The 12,786-nt window shown below is 41.6% G+C and overlaps 1 protein-coding gene across 4 annotated transcripts in view; it reads left to right on the top strand.

The window, feature by feature from the left end:
- rnf216 (ring finger protein 216) overlaps positions 1-12,786 on the top strand; it is a 226,999-nt gene that overhangs the window by 49,058 nt on the left and 165,155 nt on the right. For 3 of the 4 annotated variants that reach the window (XM_086000325.1, XM_086000327.1, XM_086000326.1), the window contains exons 5-7: positions 3,650-3,726; positions 11,354-11,444; positions 11,869-12,033. In XM_086000325.1, coding sequence (XP_085856451.1) covers positions 3,650-3,726; positions 11,354-11,444; positions 11,869-12,033 — 333 coding nt within the window. The remainder of the gene's footprint in view (positions 1-3,649; positions 3,727-11,353; positions 11,445-11,868; positions 12,034-12,786) is intronic. The other variant, XM_086000328.1, reaches the window with a different exon arrangement.

A 12,786-nucleotide genomic window follows, 5' to 3' on the forward strand; every position in this document is an offset into this window, starting at 1 on the left:
GTGGTTCGGTGTCAAATTGCTCCTGTGAAGCGCCTTGGGATGTTTTACTACATTAAAGCCCCGCTATATAATTGCAAGTTGTTGTAATTATATTTCATTTTGTTGTCTGGAAGAATGTGGGTAGTGTTTTTGGAGCATGTCGTAGGAGTTTATTGAAGCATTTGCCAAAATCTGTATTGGTGGCATTTTTTCACCACCCCGGAGGAAACTTTTTTTTTATCCGGGACCGGCGTGGTGCCAGTTTATCAAAAAGTCCGGATTACAGAGAGGTATAGTAAAAGGTACGAGATCCCCGTACACAGCAACGGATCCAAGCTTCCCTGTTGCTTAGCAACAGGTGCAGGAACCCCGGCCACAGATCCAGGCGTCCCTGATGCTCAGCAACAGGTGCAGGAACCCCGGTTACACAGCCACAGATCCAGGAACGGCCACTAATATGAAGTAAAACTTAGCTGAACCTACTCCTGAATTTTGCCGGTTAACTGAGATTTCCGGTTATTTAGGTGCCGGTAAACCGAGAGTTTCCTGTATAGCAATGTTTTCTTTTACTTGAGCAACTGCTTTTTGCATAGGACGACACAAGTGTGTTTGAGAGAAAACTGCTGAGTAGAGCATGAGCAAACTAACCTTGTAAGAGATACAAAATGATATTTAAATTTAACAATGGGAAAGCTGGCTTCACTAGAGTAATCTAATTTATAGATGGAGAAGGAGGAACAGGATAACCCATTATCAAGAGCTTAAAAGGAACTGAACGGAAATCTGACTGTAAAAGAGTTTCTTTTGGAAGTTTTCCAAATGGCTATTTTCCTTGATCAAGGCACTCAGTTTTGTATAGTTGAGAGCGATGGAAATTGTATATCATGTTGGTTTGGTTGCGTAGAGATTTGAAGGAAAATTCAACTTGTGGCTTTAAAAAGCACAGAAGTTGTATTTTTAATGTAATTCTTAATTTGAGGTATAATTTTGCACTGCTGTTTAATTCTTAACCAATGAAAAAATATCTGCAATCTCATTACGTTTGTTTCCTGGTACATTATTATGCCCATTAAGGTGAAACTATTCGAGCTGGAGAATGGAGCATTTTACCCAAAGTCATTGTCATGATATCTTGGGTCAGGTGCAATGTGACTGGGTGCAGGATGCACTGCTCCTCCTCGGTCTCGAGAACATGCCTTAGCCACAACCTCAAGATCACCCACTACTGTGCGAGGGTGATTATTACTTCACACCCCAGCTATCATTTGAGTGAGTTTGCTAATGTAGTGTCAATGTGTGCAGAGTTTTGTACTGCGGTTCTGTGTCTCTACAAACTATGAAAAGACTGCACCAACTCATTTCAATCGGGTCCCTTAGAAAGCTAGTTATATCTTGCCAGTCAGGTAACAACCATTTACTTCTAACCTCTGCTTTCTATCTTTGGAAGTTCAGAACCAATTCAACGGTCTATGGTAGCTTCTGTTCTCCCAATACCAAAAGCAGGCAGGTCTGCAGTATTCCAGAGCACTTTTGATGATTAACCAGTCAACATGATTCACTAGTAGAACCTGGAGAGTAGATCTGTCACTCGGATTCTTCCCACTTGGCTCTAGATAGTCCTGCAAGTTGGTACCCTATTGGGTAGAGTGGTTCTAGCTGGGCAAGCTTCTCCGTACTCTAGTAGTAAGCTGTGGGGTTGTAGCTGGCTCAACGCCAGCAATATTTCCGCACACACTTGGGTTCCCTCAGCCTTGGCTCTGCCACTCTGTGGATAAGCTCTTTAGACATGGGCAGGTTATTTTTATCCTCTAGGGAGATAGTGTGCACCCTGCATCCAACAAATAGAAAATCTGCATGTGTCGTCTTCTCGGTAGTTTGGCTTGGGCACATCAACAAGGCAATGAGTTTCCATATGCATGAGACATCTGACCAAACAAAAGCCCTGATGGTGGTGAGCCTTGCCCCACCAGGAGCACAGATTGGAATTCGGCTACGCTGCAGTTGATTCTCTGACCATTTAAATCAGTGGTCAGAATATTTTGCACAATCGCATCCAAATTTCTGATGAATGTGCAGGAAACTCTCGCTTTACCGGCACCCAAACAACCGGAAATCTCGGTTAACCGGCAAAATTCAGGAGTAGGTTCAGGTAAGTTTTACTTCATATTAGTGGCCGTTTCTTGATTCTTGGCTGTGTAGTCGGAGGTTCCTGCACTTGTTGCTAAGCAACAGGGACGCTTGGTCTGTGGTCGGGCTTCTTGCAGCTGTTGCTAAGCAACAGGGAAGCTTGGATTTGTTGCTGTGTACGAGCTCTCGTACCTTTTAACTAACTCTGTAATCTGGACTTTTTGATAAACCGGCACCACGCCGGTCCCGTCTGTGCCGGTTAAAGAAGAGTTTCCTGTGTCCCATTAGGAGCATAAAGTCAGAAAATGACCCCTTGTAAATTTTATTAACTTCCCCGTGTTTTGTTTGAGGCTTCATTCTTGTCCACATAACAAACATTTCTGTATTCCCACTGTCTTACAATCTGGATATATAACAATATATACTGGCTATCTTATTCGTCTGTTCTCTTCTTGGATGAAAGCACACTTTTTTATATTTGTATATCTTATTTCCTTTCACCACCCCCTCCCCCCATTAGACGACTCAACTAAATTCATTGATCTTTCAAAGAATGTGGAAAATCCTACCAAAGTATAAATTATCCGACTATATAATATTCGTTGTAATTGCTGCACAGTTCTGTTTTGTGCAAAGTTATCGATGGTTGCACTAATTAGAAAATTAGCTTCTCGAATATGACCATTTCATAATTTTGCAGCCCATAAGAGTACTGTGAACAAAGGTTACAGGAAACTTTGTGATATCCGGCACCGACAGGACCGAGCTGTTGCCGTCCCATCAAAACTGCCGGACAAACCAGCGCTAATGTTAAAACATACGGAGCTTTTGAGCTCCGAATCTAGCAACAAACCCTAACAGCTTCTAAACAGTTGGCCGTACCTTGCAAGCGTCGATGTAGCTAAGCAACAGCTTCAGCTAGACCTGGCAGAGCCTGACTGGTGGGGGAAAAAAAGCAACGAAAAGAAAAAAAATCTAACGAAACGGCTCCTGATTTTTGCCGGTGGATCGAGCATTCCGGACAGTTAACCTCCGGATAAACCAAAGTTTCCTGTACTTCGTAAGAGGTCAAAGTGTCCTCAAATGGAGAGGAGTTGCTGACGGTGAGGCTTCAGGTTCGAATATTGTCCTTTCACATCTGGTTCGGATTTTGAACTCGCCAGACAAATGGTTTGAAAGTCTCTTCTCTCTGGTGACCGTAAAGGTATATGTTTGGGTAGTGTCAACCCATTTTGCTGGGAGTTGCATGCAGTTCAACAGCAAAAGATGCCTGTACTTCACAATTAATCGGCAATCTTGGAAGCCACAAGGATGATTAGTGTGGGAAAAATGATCTGCCCTCTCCTAACTTTTGAGAGTAATCTCTTCAAGAATCCAGTTGCCATGGAATTGGGTCAATACAGCAATCCTCTGTTCAGTGCAAATAGACAATAAAAATTCATTTTGTTTTAGGAATAGATACATTCTTCAAGTTTGTAATATTCGGTTAGGCACGATTACTTTTTTAGTGTGACATTTTAATTTAGCTTTATTTTTCATGCAGGTGGATCTATTCCCTGATATAGAAGAGCAGTATGTTGAAGAGCTAATTACGACAAATGAAATCTGGGATTTAAATGTGTAAGTATGTTATCGTTTGAAGGGAACTAACAGAAAATATGAGATAGCTTTGTGATTAATGGAAAATGAGGTAATGGGACGCTAAAAGTATAACCAACTTAGTATAGCCAATCATTTTTAAAAGAAATTCATGAGCATTGTATTGCTGAGAATGACGTTTTTCTTCAGCAGTAGTTGTTCCATACAATAGCACCCCTGCAGAAAGAATTTCCCAAACACTACTTCGGGATCATATTTGATGAGTTTGAGTTCTTCGAATAATAGAATGACACAGCACAGGAGGAGACCATTGGGCCCATCGTGCCTGTGCCAGCTCTTTGAAAGAGCTGTCCAATTAGTCCCACTCTTTCCCCATAGCTCCTGCAAATTTTTCCCCTTGAAGTATTTATCCAATTCCCTTTTGAAAGTTACTACTGAATCTGCTTCCACCACTATTTCAGGCAGTGCATTCCAGATCGCAACAACTCGCTGCTTAAAAAAGAAAACCTCATGTCACCTCCTAGTTCTTTTGCTTATCACCGTAAATCTGTCTCCTGGCTACTGACCCTTCTGCCAAACAGTTTCTCCTTATATACTCTGGTTTTTTTTTTACATTCATGATTTTGAACACATCTATCAAATCTCTCCTTGACCTTCTCTGCTCTGAGAACAACCCCGGCTTCTCCAGTCTTTCCACGTAACTGAAGCCCCTCATCCCCGCTCCCATTCTTTTCTGCAACCTCGCTAAGGTCTTCCTAAAGTGTGATGGCCAGAATTGAACATAGTACTCTCATATTAACGCTTCAAAAATATCCTTTTCCTCATCTTGTTAAAATCATTCTCTTGTTTAACCCATGCTTTGACCAACATCAGTCACTAGAAAGTGCTTAAGAGCACCGTAGGGTGACTTTCCATCTCATTTTCTCTCTCGCCTTTGTGAAGGAACACCCAGCATCTGCTTGGTATGTCCCGTCGCCTGCCCACAAGTGAGGCTAAGATCAACAATGTGCGTTATAAAGAATCACAACTGTAAAACTGGAATCTGCTACTGCAAAGCAATACTTGAACAATAATGTTTGTCTGAAACTCGATTGTGAGAATGGAAAGAAAATTCTGCACCTACCCATAATCTTGGACATTAAATATGTGCCTTGTGACGCACTCATCCCTTTTCCAAAATTCTATCTTTTTTTCCACTTGAAGCACTATTTTGTGAGCAAACTCAAGTGTGAATTTAAGTGCTATTAAGGGGATGAATTACTGCCATTTTTCCGGTGTTTCACCCCCTATATTTTTATAAACATAAAAATTAGGAGCTCGAGTAGGCCATACGGTCCCTTGAGCCTGCGCTGCCATTCAATAAGATCATGGCTGATCTTGGACCTCAACTCCACTTTCCTTGATGACACCCACATCCCTTGATTTCCCCTGGAGTTCAAAAATCTATCTCGGCCTTGAATATACTCGATGATTCAGCATCCACAGCCCTTTGTGGTAGAGAATTCCAAAGATTCACAACCGTCTGAGTGAGAAATTCCTCCTCATTTCAGTCTTAAATGGCCGACCATTTATCCTGAGACTATGCCTCCTAGTTCTAGACTCTCCAGCCAGGAGAAACAACCTCTCAGTATCTACTCTGTCAATCCCTTTCAATCTTGTATGTTCTCAATGAGATAACTTCTTCTGAACTCCAGAGAGTATAGGCCCAAACTACTCAATCTCTCCTCATAGGACAGCCCTCTCATCCCAGGAATCAATCTAGTGAACCTTTGTTGCACCGCCTCTAAGGCAAGTATATCCTTCCTCAGATAAGGAGACCAGAACTGTGCACAGTACTCCAGGCGTGATCTCACCAAAGCCCTGTACAACTGTAGCAAGGCTTCATTAGTCTTGTACTCCAAGCCCCTTGCAATAAAGGCCAACATGCCATTTGCCTTCCTATCTGCATGCTAACTCTGTTTCCTGTATTGGGAAATCTCTCTGAACTCCAACATTTAATAGTTTCTCAGCATTTAAAAAAAATTCTGTTTTCTATTCTTCCTACCAAAGTGAATAACTTCACATTTCCCCACATTATACTCCATCTGCCATCTTATTACCTACTCACTTAACCTGTCTATATCTCTTTGCAGGCTCTTTGTGTCCTCCTCGCAGCTTACTTTCCCACCCAGCTTTGGATCATCAGCAAACTTGGATACATTGCACTTGGTCCCTTCATCTAAGTCATTAATATAGATTGTAAATAGCTGAGGCCCAAGCACTAATCCTGGCAGCACCCCACTAGTTACAGCCTGCTAACTGGAAAATGACCTGTTTATTCCCACTCTCTTTTCTGTCCATTAACCATAGAATCGTAGAATAGAAGGAGGCCATTCGGCCCGTCAAGCCCGTGCTGGCTTTCTGCATGAGCTCTTCAGCTAACCACACTCCCCCGCCCTTTCCCCTTAGCCCTGCAAAAAAAATTTCCTTCAGGTATTTATCCAATTGTCTTTTGAAAGCCACGATAGAATCTGCCTCCACCACCCTTTCAGGCAGTGCATTCCAGATCCTAACCACTCGCGTAAAAAAAGTTTTTCCTCATGGCACCTTTGCTTATTTTGCCAATCACCATAAATCTGTGTCCTCTGGTTCTCGACCCTTCCGTCAATGGGAACAGTTTATCTCTATCTACTCTGTCTAGACCCCTCATGATTTTGAACACCTCTATCAAATCTCCCCTTGACCTTCTCTGCTCTAAGGAGAACAACCCCAGCTTCTCCAGTCTATCCATGTAACTAAAGTCCCTCATCCCTGGAATCATTCTTGTCAATCTTTCCTGCACCCTCTATAAAGCTTTCACATCCCTCCTAAAGTGCGGTGCCCAGACTTGGACACAATACTCCAGTTGAGGACAAACCAGTGTTTTATAAATGTTCGGCATAACGTCCTTGCTTTTGTACTCTATGCCTCTATTTATGAAGCCCAGGATCCCGTATGTTTAACCGCTTTCTCAACCTGCTCTGCCGCCTTCAACGACTTGTGCACATATACCCCCAGGTGTCTCTGTTCATGCACGCCCTTTAGAATTGTACTGTTTTTAATTTATATAATGTCTCTCCTTGTTCTTTCTACCAAAATGCAACACTTTTCTGCATTAAATTTCATCTGCCACGTGTCCGCCCATTCCACCAGCCTGCCTGTCCTCTTAAAGGCTATCACTATCCTCCTCACGCTTCACTATACTTCCAAGTTTTGTGTCGTCTGCAAATTTTGAAATTGTGCCCTGTACCATACACCCAAGTCTAAGTCATTGATATATATCTCAAGAAAACAGTGGTCCTAGTACCGACCCCTGGGGAACCCCATTATGTACCTTCAGTCAGATAAACAACCGTTCACCACTACTCTCTGTTTCCTTCACTTAGCCAATTTCGCATCCATTCTGCCACAGTCCCTTTTATTCCATGGGCTTTAGCTTTGCTGGGCAAGCCTATTATGTGGCACTTTACCACTTCGGAAGTCCATGTACACCGCATCAACCACATTGCCCTCATCAACCCTTTGTTACCTCATCCAAAAACTCAATCAAGTTAGTTAAACACGATTTGCCTGTAACAAATCCGTGCAGGCTTTCCTGAATTAACCCACACTTGTCCAAGTGACTGTTAATTTTATCCCGGATTATCGTTTCTAAAAGTTTCCCCACTACCGAAGTTAAACTGACTGGCCTGTAGTTGCTGGGTTTATCCTTGCATGCTTTTTTGAACAAGGGTGTAACATTTGCAATTCTCCAGTCCTCTGGCACTGTATCCAAGGAGGATTGGAAGTTTATGGCCAGTACTTCTGCAATTTCCACCTTTATTTCCCGATGCATCCCATCCGGTCCTGGTGACTTATCTACATAAGTACAGCCAGCCTTTCTCGTACCTCCTTCATATCAATTTTTATCCCATCCAGTATCTCAACTACCTCCTCTTTCACTATGACTTTAGCAGTATCTTCTTCCTTGGTAAAGACAGGTGCAAAGTACTCATTTAGTACCTCAGCCATACCCTTTCCCTCCATGCGTAGGTCTCTATTTTGGTCCTTCATTGGCCCCACCCCTCCTCTTAACGGTTTACTATTTATATGCATACAGAAGACTTTTGGATTCCCTTTTATGTTAGCTGCCAGTCTATTCTCATAGTCTCTCTTTGCCCCTCTTATTTGCTTTTTCACTTCCCCTCTGAACTTTCTATATTCAGCCTGTTTCTAACTTGTATTCTCAACCTGCCGTCTGTTATATGCTCCCTTTTTCTGCTTCAGCTTACTCTCCATCTCTTTCGTCATCCAGGGAGCTCTGGTTTCGTTGCCCTACCTTTCCCCCGCGTGGGAATGTACTTCAACTGTACGCAAACCATCTCCTCTTTAAAGGCAGCCCAATATTTGATTACAGTTTTGTCTGCCAATCTTGGATTCCAGTTTACCCAGGCCAGATCCGTTCTCAGCCCACTGAAATTGGCCCTCCTCCAATTAAGTATTTTTACTCTCTATTGCACCGTCCTTTTCCATAGCTAGTCTAAACCTTATGATACTGTGACCACTGTTCCCTAAATATTCCCCAACTGACACTTGCTCTACTTGACCCACCTCATTCCCCAAAACCAGATCCAGCAAAACCTCCTTTCTTGTGGGCTGGAAATGTACTGATCAAGAAAGTTCTCCTAAACGCACTTCAGAAATTCTTCCCCCTCTCTGCCCTTTACACTATTACTATCCCAGTCTATATTAGGATAGTTGAAGTCCCCCATTATCACTACTCTATAGTTCTTGCACCCCTCTAATTTCCTTGCAAATTTGCTCCTCTATATCCTTCCCACTAGTTGGCGGCCTATAGAATACACCTAGTAGTGTAATGGCACCTCTATTGTTTCTCAACTCTAACCAAATAGTTTCTGTCCTTGACCCTTCCAGGACATCCTCTCTCTCCTTAATCAATACTGCCACCCCACTTCCTTTCTTTCCTTCCCTATCTTTCCTGAACACCTTGTATCAAGGAATATTTAGTACCCAATCCTGTCCTTTTTTGAGCGAGGTCTCTGTTATCCTCCGCTATGACATCATATTCCCATGTGGCTATTTGCGCCTGCAGCTCACCAACATTATTTACCACACTTTATGCATTCACGCACATGCACTGGAAACCGATCTTAAACCTTCTTGTATTCTCTCTTGGTCTGACCCCACCTAATACCGTACTATTTCTTACTCTAGTGCTATCTGTCTCTCCCAATCCTTTATGCACCTTGTTTCTCCTTTCTAATGCTACATCCTGGTGCCTATCCTTTTGCTAATCCTCTATCCGTGCTAAAATATTAACCCTAACCCCATGTGCCCTTATCTTGCGTAACAACCTTTTATGTGGCACCTTATCGAATGCCTTTTGGAAATCCAAATATACTACATCCACTGGTTCCCCTTTATCTACCCTGCTAGTTACATCCTCAAAAGACTTCAATAAATTTGTTAAACACTAATTCTCTTTCATAAAACCATGTTGACTCTGCCTAATTTATATTAGGATTTTCTAAGTGCCCTGTTACCACTTCCTTAATAATGGATTCCAGCATTTCCCCAACAACTGATGTCAGGCTAACTGGTCTGTAGTTCCCTGTTTTCTCTCTCCCTCCTTTCTTGAATAGCCGGGTTACATTTGCTACCTTCCAATCTGCTGGGACCATTCTAAAATCTAGGGAATTTTGGAAGATCACACCCAATGCATCCCCACTATCTCTGCAGCCAGCTCTTTTAGAACTCTAGGATGTAGGCCATCAGGTCCAGGGGATTTGTCAGCTTTTAGTCCCATTAGTTTTTCAAGTACTTTTCTCTACTGATCTTAATTACTTAAGTTTTCACTCTCATTAGCCCCTTGGTTCCCCACCATTTTGGTGTGCTTTTTGTGTCTATTACTGTGAAGACAGATAGAAAATATTTGTTTGTAGTCTCTGCCATTTCCTTATTCTCCATAATTTCTCCTGTCTCAGCCTCTAAGGGATCAACACTTAGTTTTGCTTCTCTCTTCCTTTTTACATACTTGTAGAAGCTCTTACAATCTGTTATATTAAGAGTTTACTCTCATTTTATATTCTCCATTTTCGCCCCCAATTTCTTTATCTTTTTTGCTCGTTTCTAAAGCTCTCTCAATCCTTGGGCTTACTACTATACTTTGCAACATTATAAGCCACCTCTTTTAATCTAATACTATCCTTAACTTCTTTAGTTAGCCACTGATGGATCACTTTTCCTGTGGAATTTTTATTTCTCAATGGAATGTATATTCGTTGAGAATTTTGGAATACTTCTTTAAATGTTTGCCACTGCTTATCTACCGTCATACCTTTTAATCTAATTTCCCAATCTACCTTCGTCAGCTTGCTCCTCCTATCTATGTAATTGGCTTTATTTTAAGTTTAAGACTCTAGTTTCGGACTTGGAATTTCGCATTGAGTTTCAGAGTGAACTACTTACCATATTATGATCACTCTTCCTCAGAGAATCCTTTACTATGAGATTACTAATTAACCCGGTCTCTCATAAGATCTAAAATAGCCTCTTCCCTGGTTGGTTCCACGGCGTATTGTTCTGGGAAACTGTTGCAAATGCATTTCATGAACTCGTCCTCCAGATTATCTTTGTGAATTTGATTTGCCAGTCTATAGGAAGGTTAAAGTCGCCCACGATTATTGTATTACTTTTGTTACAAGCTCTTATTATTTGTTGATTAATACTCTGTCCAACAGTATAGCTACTGTTAGGGGACCTATAATCTACTCCCACCAGTGTTTTCTGTCCCTTGTTATTTCTTAGCTCCACCCATAATGATTCTACTTCTTGATCTTCTGAGCCAAGATCCTTTCTCACTACTGTCCTTATGGTCATCCTTTATTATTGGGGCTACACCCCCCCCCCCTCCCTTCCAGTCTGCCTGTCTTCGAAACTTCAAGTTCCCTGGAATATTTACTTCCCAATCTTGGTCACCTTGCAACCATGTCTCTGTCATGGCTATTAGATCAAAGCCATTTGTTATCTTTGTGCCACTAATTTGTCTATCTTGTTATGAATGCTTTATGCATTCAGATAAAGTGCCTTTAATTTTAACTTTTTACCATTATTCCCTGCTTTCACTTTATTCACTGATGCACTATTTCTGTTAAATTCTCTGTCCATTCCTGACACACACTGTTCATCTTTGCCCAGAAGGAATTGATCATAAACATCCAGTCAGAAAAGGTGAGTTAAGACACCAAACAGAAACTGGGAGCTTCTTCAGAGTGGATGAAGGATATGAGATGGAAAGTCACTTGAAGGACTGGCTATGGATTGTTGCTGATTAAAGCTTTGGTTGGGGATGTATAGGAGATCTAAAGGGAATTATTCCTTTTAAATGAGGTTAAGGCATTTTGAAAGGTACCAAATCCTCAGGATGGTTATAGTCTTCATTGAAATTTGTACATAGATTTCCATGGAATACATTATTTTCCCTTCGCTTCTCCTTATACATTGACTAAAAAAGGGCATTGACTAAATAACACTGAATGGAGGGTTCTGGCCTCCTATTTGACATAGATAGGAAGCTACTTGTGACTTTACATCAATTGTGTACCAACACTTGTTCCGCCCTTGTTTTCAGCTTGTGCAACCAGCTCCTGGAAAATCCCGATTATCCGAAGAAAAATTTAATTTTCACACACACCAGCAGTTTGCTTGAAAGTAATGAAGAGGTAACTGCTTATTTTCGCCATTTCATATGGAATATCCTTTCACTCCAGATGCTGGAGAGAAGCTGGGTTTGACTATTGTGCAACCGGTTTGTCTCCTGTCACAGGGAATAGAGGGGCATGGCATTGAGAGAGCTGAACTTAGTGTTCTGGCTATGGGAATGAGGGAGAGAGTCTATCCGGTTAGGGAAAGTGTTTGCGGATTAGAATTACATATGACAACACATTGCTTACTTTGGCTATTCTTTATTCCACTTATTATTAATAATGGGTTTCAAGTTGATGGGAAGAAACTGAGTACAAAGTTAGAAACATCAGTAACGTGCTATTTGTGTCTGTGTTCCTCCCAGGTACAAGCTAGTGTCATGTGAACAATTACCACATCCTAATGTGTTTGTGCATGTCGGTATGTTTTCTATTTAAACAGAAACCCAAGATGGATTTTTTTGACTTTTCAAAGCTCGCTCTTGTGAACCAGCAGTGTTTTATTCAAGCCTCTGACCTCCTCATGGCAGATTTCAAAATGTTAAACAGTCAAGACATCAAATGGGCTTTACACGAGCTCAAGGGACACTATGCAATCACCCGCAAGGTTTGTGCTGCCAGGTGCTTTTTCCTCCGCTACTTGTGTTTTTTTTCTCATCCTTTTCAATTTGGTTTATTTATTGATTACTTATAATTGTATGGAACAAATAAAAGATCTGCTCCCAGTACCGACATTCAGATGCCAGTATTACAGTTGCAATGGCTGATTACATGGCTGTGATCTGCAATTTATCTGCTCAGAAATGAATGTGTGAAGCAGATGAAGCTTGGTAGGATGGGGGAAGAGGAAACTTTCTGCTCATGCACTCTAAAGACCACAATCTGAAATGATGGCTTGAGGTACAATGGATTGGAGGTTCAGGATAGCAACTTGCTGAAGTTGATTTTACCTGCCAAATGGATTTATTTAATGCATTTGTAAAATGAACAGGAAGAAATTGATTTTGTTCCTCACATTTTATTATTTAACAAAACTTGTCACGTCATTCATGCACATAGCCCGTGCATGCGTGCAATATGCTGTGTGAAAATGGAGTTGACTACCTTTCCTGTCCTTTGTTAGTCAAATACTTTGGCATTGCCCTGATATCACCCAGGACAGATCATATAATGGCAGACTGAAGTCTAAGAAGACTTAATTTTGATACAGGCTACTGGGAGGTATGACTGGTTAGCTTAAAATCCCATCTTCTGTCATGGCTGTGTTTATCCAGTTAGTAGGTGAGCCATGCAGATCTAGAAGGTTCCAGAAATAGTATCCCTAGTCCGTGCTGGGTCAGTTGATCTCGGCCGGGCAGTA

This window comes from Somniosus microcephalus, chromosome 11 (genome assembly GCF_052327205.1).
Source record: "Somniosus microcephalus isolate GS21.2 chromosome 11, FLI_Smic_1.0, whole genome shotgun sequence".
Classification (NCBI taxonomy): Eukaryota; Metazoa; Chordata; class Chondrichthyes; order Squaliformes; family Somniosidae; genus Somniosus; species Somniosus microcephalus.